The sequence below is a fragment of the Macaca fascicularis genome, chromosome 10 (assembly GCF_037993035.2).
Source record: "Macaca fascicularis isolate 582-1 chromosome 10, T2T-MFA8v1.1".
Classification (NCBI taxonomy): domain Eukaryota; kingdom Metazoa; phylum Chordata; class Mammalia; order Primates; family Cercopithecidae; genus Macaca; species Macaca fascicularis.
The window spans coordinates 117965193-117982954 of NC_088384.1; the positions used below are offsets into that span (position 1 = coordinate 117965193).

The 17762-nt window shown below is 54.7% G+C and overlaps 1 protein-coding gene across 2 annotated transcripts in view; it reads left to right on the plus strand.

Moving 5' to 3' along the window:
• Positions 1-17762, plus strand: part of CDH4 (cadherin 4) — a 687747-nt gene that overhangs the window by 659095 nt on the left and 10890 nt on the right. For both annotated transcript variants that reach the window (XM_005569504.5, XM_065523362.2), the window contains 3 exons: positions 2387-2572; positions 16408-16661; positions 17304-17446. In XM_005569504.5, the coding sequence (XP_005569561.3) occupies positions 2387-2572; positions 16408-16661; positions 17304-17446 (583 nt within the window). The remainder of the gene's footprint in view (positions 1-2386; positions 2573-16407; positions 16662-17303; positions 17447-17762) is intronic.

The window sequence follows — 17762 nt, forward strand, 5'->3', positions numbered from 1 at the left end:
ACATGGCTGAGATCCCACTTTGGGTAAATCCACAATTTTTCTTCCTAACAAGGTGATTGTATCGGGATGTGAGTGCTTGCACCTGCAGGTGACAGGCGGGGCCCTTCCTCCCAGACCCAGAGCTGGGCCGGGCCGTGGGGCTTTCAGCCCCGCTTAGAGCCCCAGGTCAAGAAGCCTGATTAAAGGACTTTCTCTGAGCTTTTGAAATAGAAACGACGCAGTGCTTGTCTGGGATTAAATTGGAATATTTTTCCATCCTTGACAAGGCAGCCCGTTGGTGTGGGCTCTGAATTCTTCTGTTGCATCTCCATCCTTTTTCGGAACGTTGACTTGGCTCCTGCCTGGAAAGGGGACCAGCATATTTCATTTTTGTGCATTTATATGAAGGCTATCACTCATTCCTTCATTCATTGATGAGAAGACAGGCCTTGGGCCAGCAGGGACAGTCGCCATCTGTATGTCCTCGGACCTTGTTCGCCTGACGTCTTTGTCCACTGGTCTGACGGGGCCTCCACACTCATGACAGAGGCGTGCTGAAGGGGCACTTGTGGGTTGGATGAATCTGCGTCATCTCACAGCCTCCTCTCACACCGGCACTGAGACTGGGCCCAGAACCGACGCCTCAGGGCCTCTGTGTGCTTCTCTATCCTTGCAGGACTCGCCTATGGCAGACACGGTCGGCTGGCTCCCCAGTGCCCGTTTCCCACCCCTTCTCCCTTTCCCACCTCACAAGGCTCCCTTCTTTGGGCTGGTGGTAGCCGTGGGACATTGTCCTGGCCAACGGAGCGTCGGCACAAGTCAGCTGGGGAGGGGCACCCCGGGAAGACTCTTACCGAACGGACAGCTGTGCTTCTCAGGCAGCCAGAGGGCCAGGCCAAGCTGCAGGGTCCTGACCACTGGAGGCAGGGGAAGGACAGAGCCCTGCCCTGATGGGCCTAGTCACCTGCAGCCCTGGAAGGTCAGGCTCCTGTGTTCAGGTTACCCCAGAGCAAGTTTCTGTTCGCTGCACCCGAGGGCTCCTCCCTGCCTCCTGGCTGAGGGCAGGTGCGAAGGTGGCCTGGGTAATGCCCCAGACACCCTGACGGCCTTGTTTTAACTTAGTCACCTCCTTAAAAGCCCTATCTCCAAATACAGTCATACTCGGAGGCCTTGGGGGTTTAGGGCTTCAACACGGAAATTCCAGGACACACTATTCAGCCCCTAACAGTGCCCCACACCAGGACACAGGGGCTTCCCACCCAGGGACACTCCCCTCCCAGTGGAAGGGGAGCAGAGCTGCCTGCAGATGTGCACAGCCCTGTCCTGACGCTCCAGCGCCCGTCCTGGGAGGAAGGGTACCTGATCACAGCACTGTCACATCACAGAGCACTGCTCAGCCATCTCAGCTGCATGTGGCAACACAAAGGAGTCCCACAGCCACAGTGCTGAGCAGAAGCCAGACACAAGTGCTGGAAGGTTCCACTCGTGGAAAGAACAAATCCAGATGAACTCATCTTTGATGCCAAAGTCAGCATGAGCTTATAAGTTTCCCACAACAAATCAGAAGTCAGCATGAGCTTATGAGGTTCCTGCAACAAATGGCCACAAACGGGGGCTTGAAACAACAGGAATTGATTCTGTCAGTCTGAAATCACCAGGGTCTTGCTCCCTCTAAAGACTCCAGGGAGAACCCTTCCTGCCTCTTCCAGGTTCTGCTGGCCACCCTGGTGTTCCTGGGCTTGTGGGGGCATCACTCCAGTCTCTGCCCCCATCTCCCATGGCCTCCCCCCTCTGAATGTGTCTGTGTCTTTTCTTTGCGAAATCCCCTCTGCCTCCCTCTTCTGAAGATGCACGTGGTAGCATTTAGCTCCCACCTGGATAATCCAGAAAAATCTCCCCGGCTCAGAATCCTTCCCTCCAGCACCTCTTCTTCCTATAAGGGGGCATTTCCAGTTCCAAGGATTGAGATGTGGCCATATCTTCGGGGCCACCATCCAGCCAGTACAGGTGGAAACTTTGGGACCTGGAAGGGGTCTGGGTCTGGGGTGGGGACTAGGAATGAAAAGAAGGACCCATTGTTGAAGCTGCTCCATCAGTGGCCCTCTGCCGCAGCTGCAAGGCTGACGCACCTGCCGGGCAGGTCTGCACGCCTGCTTCAGTGGGGCCCCGGCAGCCGTGCTACGAAGCGCACACTCCTGTGCACCCCCGAGCAGCCTGTCTTCTCTGATTCCTGATCTGGGTGCGGCTGACACAGTGTGTTCTGTCTGTGAACATTCGTTGAGCTGGGCTGACACGGTGTGTCCTGTTTGTGAACATTCATTGAGCTGCACACATATGCTACGTGCACTTCTCTGTACATATTTACACTTAACGTGGGTTTGTAACATTCTTTCCATCCGTTTTGCAGTTTGCAGGGGAGGTCCCCGAAAACCGTGTGGAGACCGTGGTCGCAAACCTCACGGTGATGGACCGAGATCAGCCTCACTCTCCAAACTGGAACGCCGTTTACCGCATCATCAGTGGGGATCCCTCCGGGCACTTCAGCGTCCGCACAGACCCCGTCACCAATGAAGGCATGGTCACCGTGGTGAAGGTGCGTACTCTTCTCGCACCCTGCCAGGCACCCCAGGTTCTGCCACCTGCACACTCCCTGGGACAGTGAAACAGGAGTGATACTTGGTGTAAAGTTAGTGCCCCCCTAATATCCAAGTGCAGAGACAGGTAACCCAACCTGCTGGAGGCAGACACAACCTTCACAAGGACCTGTCATGTGACCTGCAGGGGCTTGGCAGACCCCCCCCCAGAATACCCTCCCATTCCCTTTTCAATGTCTATATATTTGTTGCCACCCCCTACTCTAGTAATGGGTGAATTTCATTATTAGAATTCCCAATGTTAAACCATCTTTGCATTCCTGAGGTAGATCCCACTGAGTAGTGAGGTAGTATTTTGTAACATGTTGAAGAATTTGTGTTGCTGATATTTGAAGTTTTTCGTGTCCTTTTCTGGGTGATTTAGGCTTACAGCATCCTCATCTGGGTTTTGCTATCAAGGTTACTGACTAATCTCAAGAGTATTTTTCTGTCCCAGAGACGGGTCATGTGATGCTGTAATAATCCGTCCCCTGAATGTTTGGTCACACTGTGCTGTGAAGACATTCAGTAGCTGCAGATTTTGTCTTTTTGGTGGTGCTTCTTTTTGTTTTGGAGAGAGATGGGTTTGTAACTGCTGGTTCAATTTCTTTGATGGTTTTGGTTAGATGTGTTTTTCTAGAAAAGTGTCCATTTAATCTACATTTTCAAATTTACTTATAAAGCCCTATCATTATAGTAGTGGTGATTAAGTCTTGTAACCTAACTGTTTTTCTACACTTATAATTCATATTCCCCTGGAAGGGCAGATTGGGAATTATATCGTAACACTTAGTGATCATTTACAACTTCGTGTGAAGGAGTTTAGCAGCTACTGTCCCAAAATAATTTTGAATAGGACTAAGAAGAAAAGAGCAAGAGTACACTGGGCATTTTTAGAGAAAAGGGCAGGGGGTAACAGAAGGGTGAGCTTAAAGCTGGATAGGATCTGCCGAAGCGTAAGGGAAAGCAAGTTTCATTTTGGGTTGGATCATTTAGAAACTTCCTTCAGCGGCCGGGAGCAGAGCTTAACCACAGAAGCTTAAATACTGGAGAGCTTTATTCTGTCACGTGAGAGGAGTCCTGAGGTGGGCAGTTGAGGCCGATGTCACAGCTGCACAATCAACAGAAACCCTGGCTCCTTCTATCCTCTGCTCTGCTGTGCACACCTTTCAGGGCCCCTCATGGTCCAAAATGGCTGCTAGAGCACCAGCCATTACAAGACTTTTACAGGTAGCAGGAAATCAAAAAGGCGGAAGAATGGCTTGCCCCTCCTTTATTGAAGGATCTTCTCAGAACACCTGTTCACATGTTATTGGGCAGAGTTTAGTCACATGACCATTCTTAGCCAGAGAAGACACTGCATAGCATAATTATGGGCACATCTCCCAAACTTCTCCTAAGGAAGAGGGGAGCTAGATGCTAGGGGATCACAGGGGAAGAAAATAGGCTCCTCCAGGATCTGTGTCTTTTCTCAACACCCCAAAGTCATCTTTTTCCTTTTCTTAATAACCCCTTTTCTAAGCAAGCTAGTGAAGACCAGTTCTCCTGAAAAATCTTATAAAATGTCTTCATCATTTTTATTTTATGAAATATTCAAATATACATACAAGCAGAAATAATAGTAAAATGAACTTCCGTATACCCATCACCTAGATTTAATTAACATTTTGTTACATTTACTAAATCTTTTTATTTTGACTGATATGTTTGAAAGTAAATTAACATGTCACAGCATTCCACCCCTAACTCTGTATAAGCCTTCTTCTTCAGGAGAGGCTATTTTTTCACCTTGAAAGATAGTTCTTAGAGAAGAGGCAAAATACACGTTTCACTTCCCCTCTAATTATGAATTTTCAGAGTGAGGCTTTAGCGCAATCGTGCCCCCAGTGGCAAAGTCAGATCTGTGTTCGCAGGGACTGGGCATGGCGAGGAAAGATGTAGGAAACCCTTTCTCCTTTGACCTCGAGCTAGTATTCTAGCTCTGGCCCCTAGAAACCCACAAGGTGAATCGTCAGCCACTTTGCCGGCAAAGTTGCTCATGGGAAGGTGACAGAGACTGGATATGACATGCAGGCAGAGGACAGGAGTGAGCTCTGAGCCCAGCGCTGGCTGGGGCCTTCTTCCCCAGTGAGCAGTGAGCCTCGGCCCGTCTCCTGCTTGTGATTCCAAAGAGGTGTCTCTGACTCCCACAGCTCGGATTCTGTGGCCTTCCCAGGAACACAAAGGGCAGCCCTGAGCCCAAGGAGATCAGCACCTGTCTCACCTTCCCTGCCCCTGGAGGACCACTTCTGCAGCTGGAGCACACACAGCCCCACCACCTTCATCGGCGAACATAGATCAGAAAGGGCCGGTACCAAGGAAGAAGGCTGGCTCGATGTGGTGGGGAGAGCCTGACCCCTAAAGACTCCAGGGAAGGTGGCTTCCTGCCCAGCCCAGGGGCTGGTGGCCTCAGCCGTCATGCCCCTGCCTGGCCCTATCTGCGCAGAGCATCACAGCCACGGAAGGTGGAAGAGCACAGCCAACTGCAGGGAAGCCCCAGCATCCTGGGAGAGAATGGGCCTCGTGGCACTGGGCCAGGCCCTCGGCAGGCCCACGGAGCCCTCTTCTGTTCTTCAGAGAGGAGCCACTGGTTCCAAACGTACAGCAGAAACTAGTCTGTGGGGCATGGACTGAGGGTCCCAGGAGGGCCTGGGGGCCGCCACCCCAGGAACTAATTCTTGAGATGGAGAATCATCCCCTTCGGGTTCTTCCTCCAGCTGGGGATGCCTGAGAAGGCCACTGGGAGAACGACTCCCCCGGGGCTCAGCTGTTTGGCGGCCGTCTCCCCACAGCAGGAAGGCCCTGGCTGGCAAGTGGGTGGGGCATGAATTTTGGAGGGAGCAGAGGAGGTGCTGACGGCAGCCAGGTGGACACAGCCGGGCACATTCACTGACTTTCTGCCGTGTGACAGCTTGGCAGCAGGCCACCCTCCACTGAGTTTGTGCCACGTCCTGTCCCCAAGCCATTGGGGTCTCCTGCCCAGCTCCACCCTCCCCTTGTCAGGCCTCTGTCTACATAGTGAGAGTGGGGTTTCCCGAAGCGTGTCTGCAGAATGCTGGTTCTCAGGATGTTGATGAGCACTGCCTGCGAGCCACATGCACAACTAAGATCTCCCTGTTGCCTGTGCTTCCTGCCCCCCACAGCCAGTCATCAATGGCACTGAGGCCATTGAGGGGCCTGTGAGAGGAAGATAAAACCTCAGGACCCCAAACCCACTATGCCAAAGGGAAGTGGAGCATGGGGACTGAGTCTCGCGGTGCTGCCTCCCTTCTGTGGCCACACAGGTAACTGGGGCTTCACACACCTACCCCAGCTTCTGTGAAATGCGGATCCACTGAGCGCAGAGCAGAGCCTGGCAAGGATGCAGCCACTGTCTCATTGCCGACCCAGACCCCGCTTTTTTTCCTTTCCTCCTTCCCCTCCTGTCTGCTCTTTCCTCTTTAAATATTGAAGTCCTCAAAACTCTCTTTGGGAAAAGCACGGGACACAGATCCCACTGGGACTTGCGCTTCTCCTTCCTGGGTGCGGGCTCAGCCTCGGTGGAATAACCCTGGAATCGATGGAGATCGGTGCGGGCTCAGCCTCGGCGGAATAACCCTGGAATCGACTCAGATCAGTGCGGGCTCAGCCTCGGTGGAATAACCCTGGAATTGACGGAGATCGGTGCGGGCTCAGCCTCGGCGGAATAACCCTGGAATTGACGGAGATCGGTGCGGGCTCAGCCTCGGCGGAATAGCCCTGGATTAACTCAGATCAGTGCGGGCTCAGCCTCGGCGGAATAACCCTGGAATCGATGGAGATCGGTGCGGGCTCAGCCTTGGTTGGAATAACCCTGGATTAACTCAGATCAGTGCGGGCTCAGCCTCGGCGGAATAACCCTGGAATCGATGGAGATCGGTGCGGGCTCAGCCTTGGTTGGAATAACCCTGGATTAACTCAGATCAGTGTGGGCTCAGCCTTGGTGGAATAACCCTGGAATCAACAGAGATCGGTGCGGGCTCAGCCTCGGCGGAATAACCCTGGAATCGATGGAATCGACAGAGATCGGTGCAGGCTCAGCCTCGGCGGAATAACCCTGGAATCGATGGAATCGACGGAGATCGGTGTGGGCTCAGCCTCGGCGGAATAACCCTGGAATCGACGGAGATTGGTGCGGGCTCAGCCTCGGCGGAATAACCCTGGAATCGACGGAGATCAGTGTGGGCTCAGCCTCGGCGGAATAGCCCTGGAATCGACGAAGATCAGTGCGGGCTCAGCCTCGGTGGAATAACCCTGGAATCGACGGAGATCGGTGCGGGCTCAGCCTCGGCGGAATAGCCCTGGAATCGACGAAGATCAGTGCGGGCTCAGCCTCCGCGGAATAACCCTGGAATCGACGGAGATCGGTGCGGGCTCAGCCTCGGCGGAATAACCCTGGAATCGATGGAATCGATGGAGATCGGTGCGGGCTCAGCCTCGGCGGAATAACCCTGGAATCGAGGGAGATCGGTGCGGGCTCAGCCTCGGCGGAATAACCCTGGAATCGATGGAATCGACAGAGATTGGTGTGGGCTCAGCCTCGGCGGAATAGCCCTGGAATCGACGAAGACCAGTGCGGGCTCAGCCTCGGCGGAATAACCCTGGAATCGATGGAATCAACAGAGATCGGTGTGGGCTCAGCCTCGGCGGAATAACCCTGGAATCGACAGAGATCAGTGCGGGCTCAGCCTTGGCGGAATAACCCTGGAATCGATGGAATCGACGGAGATCGGTGCGGGCTCAGCCTCGGCGGAATAACCCTGGAATCGACGGAGATCGGTGTGGGCTCAGCCTCGGCGGAATAGCCCTGGAATCGACGAAGATCAGTGAGGGCTCAGCCTCGGCGGAATAACCCTGGAATCGATGGAATCGACGGAGATCGGTGCGGGCTCAGCCTCGGCGGAATAACCCTGGAATCGATGGAATCGACGGAGATCGGTGCGGGCTCAGCCTCGGCGGAATAACCCTGGAATCGATGGAATCGACGGAGATCGGTGCGGGCTCAGCCTCCGCGGAATAACCCTGGAATCGATGGAATCGACGGAGATCGGTGCGGGCTCAGCCTCGGCAGAATAACCCTGGAATCGACGGAGATCGGTGTGGGCTCAGCCTCGGCGGAATAACCCTGGAATCAATGGAATCGACGGAGATCGGTGCGGGCTCAGCCTCGGCGGAATAACCCTGGAATCAATGGAATCGACGGAGATCGGTGCGGGCTCAGCCTCGGCGGAATAACCCTGGAATCGACGGAGATCGGTGTGGGCTCAGCCTCGGCGGAATAGCCCTGGAATCGACGAAGATCAGTGAGGGCTCAGCCTCGGCGGAATAACCCTGGAATCGATGGAATCGACGGAGATCGGTGCGGGCTCAGCCTCGGCGGAATAACCCTGGAATCGATGGAATCGACGGAGATCGGTGCGGGCTCAGCCTCGGCGGAATAACCCTGGAATCGATGGAATCGACGGAGATCGGTGCGGGCTCAGCCTCCGCGGAATAACCCTGGAATCGATGGAATCGACGGAGATCGGTGCGGGCTCAGCCTCGGCAGAATAACCCTGGAATCGACGGAGATCGGTGTGGGCTCAGCCTCGGCGGAATAACCCTGGAATCAATGGAATCGACGGAGATCGGTGCGGGCTCAGCCTCGGCGGAATAACCCTGGAATCAATGGAATCGACGGAGATCGGTGCGGGCTCAGCCTCGGCGGAATAACCCTGGAATCGACAGAGATCGGTGCGGGCTCAGCCTCGGCGGAATAACCCTGGAATCGACGGAGATCGGTGTGGGCTCAGCCTCGGCGGAATAACCCTGGAATCGATGGAGATTGGTGTGGGCTCAGCCTTGGCGGAATAGCCCTGGAATTGACGGAGATCGGTGTGGGCTCAGCCTTGGTGGAATAACCCTGGATTAACTCAGATCAGTGCGGGCTCAGCCTCGGCGGAATAACCCTGGAATCGACAGAGATCTGTGTGGGCTCAGCCTCGGCAGAATAACCCTGGAATCGACAGAGATCCGTGTGGGCTCAGCCTCGGTGGAATAACCCTGGAATCGACTCAGATCTTGCAGGCCCCATCCCTCAGGCCTGGGACGCTTGAAGACCTGCCATGCTCAGGGTAACAAACATAGCCCTTTCCTGATAACCCTGCATCTCCCACCAGAGCCACAGAAACTACAAAGGTGCTGCCACTCCACACCCACAGGCGGGCTGGCACCCACCAGCTGAAACCCAGATGTGAAAATCTGCAGATTTTCAGATTTGGGACTTGGGGTGCATTTTGCCTTTTTCACAGCAGCCATCTTCCCCACTGGGCACAAGGAGGAGCAAACCAAATTCCTACAGCACCGCCTGCTGCACGTGCCTGGAGGGAAGGGACGCCCCGGGCCAGGGGAGGGCCCAGAAGGGCCACAGCTGGTTCGAGTCTTCATGACCCAGAGAACTGGCACAGTCCCTATTTCTGCACATCCCCAGATCTCCAGCACCATGAAACTGCCAGGGAGCCTCAGGCAAGGCCCTGATGTGATCAGCTACAGTGACTGATTGGGCACTGATACCAGGTGTGCCATCCTCACCCCATCTCACTTGGTCCTCACACCCACCAAGGAGCTGCTATTCTTGTCGTGTTTCACAGATGGCATAACTGAGGGCCCACACGCAGGATCACACAGCGGGGACTGTATAAGCTGGGACTGGAACCAGCTCCCTCTGCCATAAAGCCATCTGTTAACCATCCAGGTTCCTCGCTGGCCCTGCCTGTCTGAGCCAAGGTGTCTGTGTGTGTTCAGGACAAGGTTCCACAGGTTTGAAGCTGGCGCTAAGCACTGGCTGGGCTGTGTCTGCTCAGAGCCCAGTCCTCTTCCAGGGCATCCTGATATGGCCAGATGGCACCGTCTGACTAGCCTGAAACCTTCCTAGTGCCATGAGGAGGGGACAGGAGGCTTGAGGAGGGGTCCAATACCTCCTTAAGCAGCATGAAACTCTGACCCAGCTGAGAGTCCCCAGCCCAGGGGCCCTGAGACCCCATGATGCCTCTCCCCAGCTGTAAGTCCAAGAGTCCTACAATGGGAAGCTGCTCAGTCGTCAAAAGGAACAAATGTGAGATCCATGTGACACGCGATGGGTCTCCAATGCGTCACACTAAGTGAGATGAGTCAGAACCAAAAGGTGGCCTGTTGCATGCCCCCATCTGCAGAACGTCCCGGAAAAGACAAAACTGTGGGGACGGAAAACCCTTCAGTGGTTTGCCGTCGGGTGGAGAGGAGGGGACTGCAAAGGCACAGCACGAGAGAAGTGTGGAGGAGATGGGACTCTGCTGCACCTTGGCCGCAGGGCTGGTCGTGCTTCCGTACACTTGTTAGCATTCCTAGAGTTACTCTTACTGCATGTCAAGTTTCAAATAAATTTTGAAATTTGAGGAGCTCGAGTCTCGAGCACAGACACAGCCACACTGTCCCCACAGAGTCATGGGTCATTGTGTCCTAGGTAGCATTCAACAGGAGAACCACACTTTTTCCTTTTTCTTTCATTTTTGTTTTTACTCCCTATAGTGCTTTTCTCTGAAGTTTCAATTTAGAGTCTGTTTAAGGTGCATGTTTAGTCTGGGGATGCTTCATCTTAGAAAACATTTCCAAAATTGGTTTCGCGTTTGCTGGTAGAGACATCATCTTTTCAGGCATTCCCTTTCAGAGCAGGGGAGTGGGGTGGAGGGGAGGGGTTGGGGAGTGGCGGGTGGTGCGGGAGGCAGAGGGTCAGTACAGGGACCTCTTGGCCCGGCCCACAGGAGACGTCCAGTATCTTGAGGGCATCTGTTCTTAGATTCCCATGCTAGCTCTTTGCTCACTTACCCCTGGCATGGACCAGCCACTTAATCTCTCTGTGCCTCAGTTACCTCAAACATAAAATGAGGCAAATTGTGGGGCCTATGCCCAGCGACTTATGACTCACATTGAAATAGACCCTGGATGTAAAAGATTTGGCACAGTGCCTGGCACAAGGTAAGGACTGAATCAGTGGTATTAGCTGCTGCCATCATCATAACCATTATCGTTATCATCATCATCATCCTCATTGTCGTCATTGTCACTGTCGTCCTGAGCTGGGGAGAAGCTCCTGATCATTCTCCCTGCTTAGTTCCCCAGAGCATGAAGGTTACTTTAATTCCATGAATGGTCCCCTGAGTCCCTCAGAAGAGCAGACACCATATCATGTATGTACACTGCAGACCTGACCAGGTCACTGCTCCTGCCCTCCAGTAGTTTATAGTCTGCAGAGGGGATGGTGAGGAGGAATCACTGAAATATTTTATGTCGGGTACACACTGGAAGCCCCAAATCCAGCAATGCAGCAGTGTGCTCTTTCCTTCTCTAAACCGACTTAGCTTCTGTTTTTAGCCAGGTCCCCCCAGGTGGTGGTAAGTGGTAGACTGGCATCTCTTCCGCCTCCCTTTCCCCACAGTTGTGTCCATGCTCTGGGCTGATGTAGTGCCCTGTGCAGGGGAGGAGAGCACTCCTGGGCAGCTCTCAGAAGTGTCTAGTCACCTCGGTCCTCAGTCATCAGTCACCCAAATCCTGGCTGCATCATCCCTCACTTCTGGGGTCCAGCTTGGCCACTGTCAAAAGAAGTCCACAGGCATCTCAGGCAGGTCATCCAGAGCTGTCCTGCCCCACACTCCCAATTCCATCTCCCTAGCCATACCAGCGGGGGGTGAGGAATGAGCCTTGCCACCTCCCAGGCTGTACCTGAGGTGGACACACAGCTTCTCTGCTCTCAGGTCCCCAAACCCAAATAAGCCATCCGTTACCATCACACCCTCCTCAGGACCCAGCACGGCCTCTTGTCTCCCTCCTCCAGCTGTGAAATTTCATCTCGAAGGAGCAAGGCCCAGGCCCAGGCTCATCCCAGGTTCTTTCTTGTCTCACCCGTGGCCCTCAGTTTTAAAGCTCAAAAGCCAAGAACTGGCCTCTGCCACTTTCCCTTTGGGCAGCGACAGAGGTGGCCTTCCTGTGGGAGGCTCACAGGTGGCAAGAATTCCGGGGAGAGCAGGTGGGAATTCGGGGGAGAGCAGGTCAGTGATGGGGTCCTGGTGCCCTCGGTTCAGTGAACTCCTCCCCACGACAGGGGCACAGAGTGAGACTTTGAATGGAAGCCCCGGAGTCTCCCATCAGAGGGGAGCAGGACAGACGTCCTGGTGTGTCCCCAACTGGCCCTGCCCAGCCGGTGCTGGAGCTCCTGCTCAGGCACACGCCCAGCTGCTCACCTCTGAGTGAAGGGTCATGGCCACATGTGGGCGGCAGCCATGCTGAGCCTCAGCGAGTAGATCCAGCCACCCTAATCAAAACTGCTAGACCAAATTACCTATTGATTTCTCCATTACAAATGTGTTTTATTTTATCTTCCTGTGGGCTTTTATTGGCCATAATCGTCTTTCTGGAAGGCCTCCTTGCTCAGACTGGTGACACGATTTTTTAACGCATGACATGCAGCGTTATTCCATGTCCCGGGAACATGAGCCAATAAATATGGGAGAAAGACCACTTCCCTCAGGGGCTTGTTCATAGCGCCGCCACGACGTGATGGAACAGTCTAGCCCCACGAGTGGCCCCGTCCCAGCCAACTCCTGGAGGGCCTGGGGGAGCAGCTGCAGGCATTGGCGTGGTCAGCTCTCGGGGGGACCCCAACACGATGTGGGTGCAGGTAGACGCTGGGAGCTTGGAGGCATCTGGAGTCCAGAGACAGAGGAACCAAGGCCAGACCTGGAGGAACCTGAGACCCCTGGTAGAACCTTTCAGAGGAGGGTGCTGGGTTATTCTGGATCAGGCGTCCCATCAGACTTGCAGTCAGCTTGGGCCGTGGAAGGTCCTGCAGGGTGATAGCTGCAGGTGCAAGACCCCTGTGTGGCGCACACAACCCCCAGATGGTCCTGGGCAATGGTGGTGAACAAGGGGGTGCCCACCCCCTATATCTCCCAGGCACCCATGGGGTACAGATGACCCACACTGGCGCTGTGCTGGGTGCTGGGGAGGCAGAGGTACAGGGCACAGCCCCTGCCCCGGGGGTGGCAGAGTCGGGGGGGGGGTCGTGCACCAAAGCAGTGAGAGGTGACAGTGTGCATCATGGAGCCACGAGGCATCTCACTCTGGACTCAGGGAGGCTTGCAGGGACCACCCCTTCCTTCAGATGGACACCCCTGGGGAGGATGAGGGCTCACCTAAGCATGGTGTCGCAGTGATTGCGTGTCACCCCCAGGGGCAGTGCAGGGACAGTGGGGATCCGGGACCAGAACTGTGTCCCTCCCTGCAGACCCTCCTGGAGGCAGTCATGGGCTTCCAGGAGCGACCGTCTCAGTTTTCCTTCCATGCTCATCCAATACTATTATTTAGGCAATTTTATTTTTTGAGACGAGGTCTTACTCTGTTGCCCAGGCTGAAGTGCAGGGGTGCGATCACTGCTCACTGCAACCCTGACCTCCCAGGCTCAAGCACTCTTCCTACTTCAGCCTCCTGAGTAGCTGGGACTACAGGTGTGAGCCACCACGCCCAACTGATTTCTTTTTTTTTTTTTTTTTTTTTGTAGAGATGGCATCTCACTATGTTGACCAGGCTGCTCTCGAACTCCTGGGCTCAAGCTATCCTCCTGCCTCAGCTTCCCAAAGTGTTGAGATTACAGGCATGAGCCACTGCACCTGACCTTATTGATGTGATTTTTTAATTTCTTCTTTTTGTACTGAAATATTTTATTCAGTAGCAGTGCCGAGAAGTCCTGAGTGTGACATACCAGATTATGTGGTTGTTCCTGCTTGGAAAGATCAGATGCTGAGAGGCTGTGGTGGCCCCAGAGAAAGGGCAGGGTTGGGTCTGTTCAGCCTCAGGTGCTTCACTGCCGGCCCTAAGCATGGCGAGTGGGGTTCAGAGCAACAGCACCTTGTGGGTGGAACACCCCAGGTTCCTTCCTGTCTCTCCTGTGGCCCTCAGCTTATGAAGCTCCAAAGCCACAAACTGGCCTTTTCCGCTCCACTGTGGACAGTGTCTGGCCTTCCTGCCTGCAGGCGGCTCACAAGGGGTGAGAACATGGGGAGATCACATCCGTTGGGGGACATGGTGCCTTCCTGCTTCTTGGGGAAAGCTGATTGATCCCTCCAGCAGATAAGTTCCTCTCTAAGTGGAAATGTCTTACACTGCTTATCATGAAGGTTTCCAGGCATTCCTAGAAGCAGGAGGAACCGACATGATTGCCTGGAAGCACTGTGTCATGATGATTGTGTGGAACCGTGTCATGATTGTGTGAAAGTGCGGTGTTGCGGTGATTGCGTGGAAGTGTGGTGTTGTGGTGATTGCATGGAAGTGTGGTGTCATGATTGCGTGGAAGCGTGGTGTGATTGCGTGGAAGCGTGGTGTCATGGTGATTGTGTGGAAACGTGGTGTCTGTGTGGAAGCGTGGTGTCTGCGTGGAAGCGTGGTGTCAGGGTGATTGCATGGAAACATGGTGTCGCAGTGATCGCGTGGAAGCGTGGTGTCACGGTGATCGCCTGGAAACGTGGTGTCGCGGTGATCGCATGGAAACGTGTCGCAGTGATTGTGTGGAAGCGTGGTGTCATGGTGATCGCGTGGAAGCGTGGTGTCGCGGTCATCACGTGGAAGCGTGGTGTGGTCATCACGTGGAAGCGTGGTATCATGTAAATCTCACAGTGATGGGCACGCTGCTGCACAGCAATCTGCACTTTTTGCAGGAGTACTTTTTTAAATTACCAGACCTCATGATCCTCCACATCTAAATCTGTCAGAATGCATCACCCTCAAAAGCACATTTTGGGCAGATCGCAGTGGCCCATGCCTGTCATCCCAGCACTTTGGGAGGCCGAGGCAGGTGGATCACCTGAGGTCAGAAGTTCAAGACCAGCCTGGCCAACATAGTGAAACCTTGTCTATACTAAAAATATAAAAATTAGCTGGGCATGGTGGCAGGCACCTGTAATCCCAGCTACTGGGGAGGCTGAGGCAGAAGAATCGCTTGAACCCAGGAGGCAGAGGTTGCAGTGAGCCGAGATCATGCCACTGCTCTCCAGCCTGGGCAATGGAGGATGACTCTGTCAAAAAAAAAAAAAAAATCAAAACTACATGATAAGAAATAGATAGCAAACTCACAAACTCACACTCCCAGCTCTGACCTTGACCCCATTCCTCCTAATAATGATGATCATTTTTATTAGTTTTTGGTTTATCCTCATGTTTCTTTCTGCAAACATGAGCAAATACGTATACAAATCGTATTTTTCTCCCTGTTTTGCACAAAAGGTGCACACTATGTGGGTTGCGTTTTTGGCCACCAGTAGATCCTGGAAGCCTCTTCAGCACACAGAGATTGTTCTCATTCTCTTTACAGCTGCAAGTGTCTCCCCGCACAGATGTACTGCAGGCCGTGCAGCCAACCATAGCTGATGGATGTTTGGGTCGTTTCCAGCATATTGTCTCTGCGTACACTACACAATGAATACTCTGATGCATATGTTACTTTGCACATATCTAAGCAGAATGTTTAATGCAATTGCAACACATTGTGTTGTGCTTTTTCCAGTGAGACTGTTGCAAGCTTTGCCACTGAATGTCTCAGGGCCCCAAGCTGTTTCCACGTAATTTCCCTCCCTCCCCAAAATGTGTAGGAAAGGCTTGAGCGAAGCTTTTCTGATCATACAGCATCACTGCGGAACTGCAGCTCTAGCGTTTATCAGCCTGGGTCCTGGTGCACCACAGAATTGTGTGGATGCAGGGGCCAAGGGCAGCAGTGATGGGAGCTGCAGACCTGGCATGGTGGTGTCTGAGGCTGCGGTAACAAATTACCACAAACCAGGTGGGTTACAACAATAGAACTGTCTTCTGTCCCAGCTCTGGGAGTCAGAGACATAAATTCAAGGTGCCAGCAGTAACGGTCTCGCTTGGGAGGTTCTAGAGGAGAACCCGCTGCCTGCCTCTCTCCTGTTTCTTGGCCTGTAGCTGCCTCACTCCAGACTGCACCTCCGTTGCCACATGGCTCCTCTCTGCACTTGTGTGTCTCAAATATCCCTCTCCCTTTCTCTCTGTTTTGAAATTTTGGAGAGCCTCGCTCTGTCACCCAGGCTAGAGTGCAATGGTGCGATCACAGTGCACCACAGCCTCAAACTGCTGGGCTCAAGCGATCCTCACACCTTAGCATCCCAAAGCCCTGGGATCATAGGCATGCATGACCACACCCAACCCTGCCTGTCTCTTATGAGGGCCTCTGTCTTTAACTTACATGTACAAAGACCCTATTTCCAAATAAGGGCCCATTCACAGGTCCCAGGTGGACATGTCTTTTGGGGGCCGCCATTTGACCCCCTGCACCTGGTGAGGCCCCCCTGGCCAACAATGTCAGGAGCCTTCCCCACACTAGGCTCAAAGGAGGAAGGTCAATGGGGTTACCAGGCCAGGAAGAGGGGCTGGAGTCCCCCAGGAGGAGCTCAGCTTCTGCCTCAGCACAGCATTGGACAGGGGCTGGGAGGCCTAGACCCCCTCCCTCTCTCCTCCCATCAGCCAAACCCAGCAGGAACCAGAAGACAAGGGTGCCTGGGAGATGGGACCTTTTGGGGCCTCCAGGCTAAAAAGCAGGGCAGAGAAGAGCCGGACATGGTTCAGAGAGGGCTGGACACCAACCTTCCCATGTGTCCCCCCACGCCCACCCCCCCGGAAGCTGCGCCAGGTCACTCCCAGCCCCGATCTGTTGTTCCAGGCAGTCGACTACGAGCTCAACAGAGCCTTCATGCTCACGGTGATGGTGTCCAACCAGGCGCCCCTGGCCAGCGGGATCCAGATGTCCTTCCAGTCCACGGCAGGGGTGACCATCTCCGTCATGGACATCAATGAGGCTCCCTACTTCCCCTCAAACCACAAGCTGATCCGCCTGGAGGAGGGCGTGCCCCCTGGCACCGTGCTGACCACGTTTTCAGCTGTGGACCCTGACCGGTTCATGCAGCAGGCTGTGAGGTAGGTCCACAGGACACGCCTCGGCCCTGCCTGCAGCTTCCCGGGTTCCACACAGAAGGGTCCAGAAATACCCCATGAAACCCACGGCCCAGAATTCCCCCAGATGGCTGGTCAGGGGCATCCCCAACCTGAGGCACCCTCCAGGAGGGAGCAGCAGCCCTTAGTCCCGGATAGCCAGATGCAGCCCCTGACCAATCATGAGTGTTGTGACCGGCGCTTGCACATTCAGCACTGTCCAGATGCAGGCCGGCCCCGATCCTGGCTGCACTCTCATAGCCGTGAGACTCAGCAACCTCCTGCCCTTTCAGTTCCTCAGCGTCCTTGTCCGTTTGATGGGGACGATGAGGGCATCTGCCCACTGGGTCGTTCTGAGTTGAGGCCACCCACTACTGGATGAGCTCGGTGCCCATAGGCCACAGGCCTGTCCTGTGATGTGGGGAGGGGGGGGCAGTCCAAGGTGGAGGGGAAGCCCCAGAGGAGGACAAGGCCTGGGGGTCTCCAAGGAGACGGAGACACTGGCCCAGGCCCAGGCTCTGGAGGTGTGGCCAGTGCAGCTGCCCAATCGGGGCCACGGAGGCCTGGGATCCAGGGCGGCCCCGCCCACCCCAGCCTTACCTCCCCCTGCACTTGTGGTCTCCACAGATACTCAAAGCTGTCGGACCCGGCGAACTGGCTGCACATCAACACCACCAACGGCCAGATCACCACAGCGGCAGTGCTGGACCGCGAGTCCCTCTACACCAAAAACAACGTCTACGAGGCTACCTTCCTGGCAGCTGACAACGGTGTGGCCCCCTCCCAGGAGGCAGCTGTCTCGGCGGCCTTCCCGCGTCCTGGTTCTGTGGGCGAGGGAGGGCGCTGGCCAGGCCCCGAGAGGGCAGCAGGCATCCAGAGGGTCACCCGGAGGTGCTGAGGGGACGTCTGCACAGACAGTGGTGATCAGGGTTGCATCATCTCAGGGCCCCCAGGCCATGCTCCACCTCCACCCATTCCCGTGTCAGTCATTGATTCCGCCCCCTCCCCAGCATTCACTTGCTTGCTCGAAGGTGTGCCCCGTCCATCCCCCCAACGTCACTCACCCACAGGCTCCGGGGCATCAGG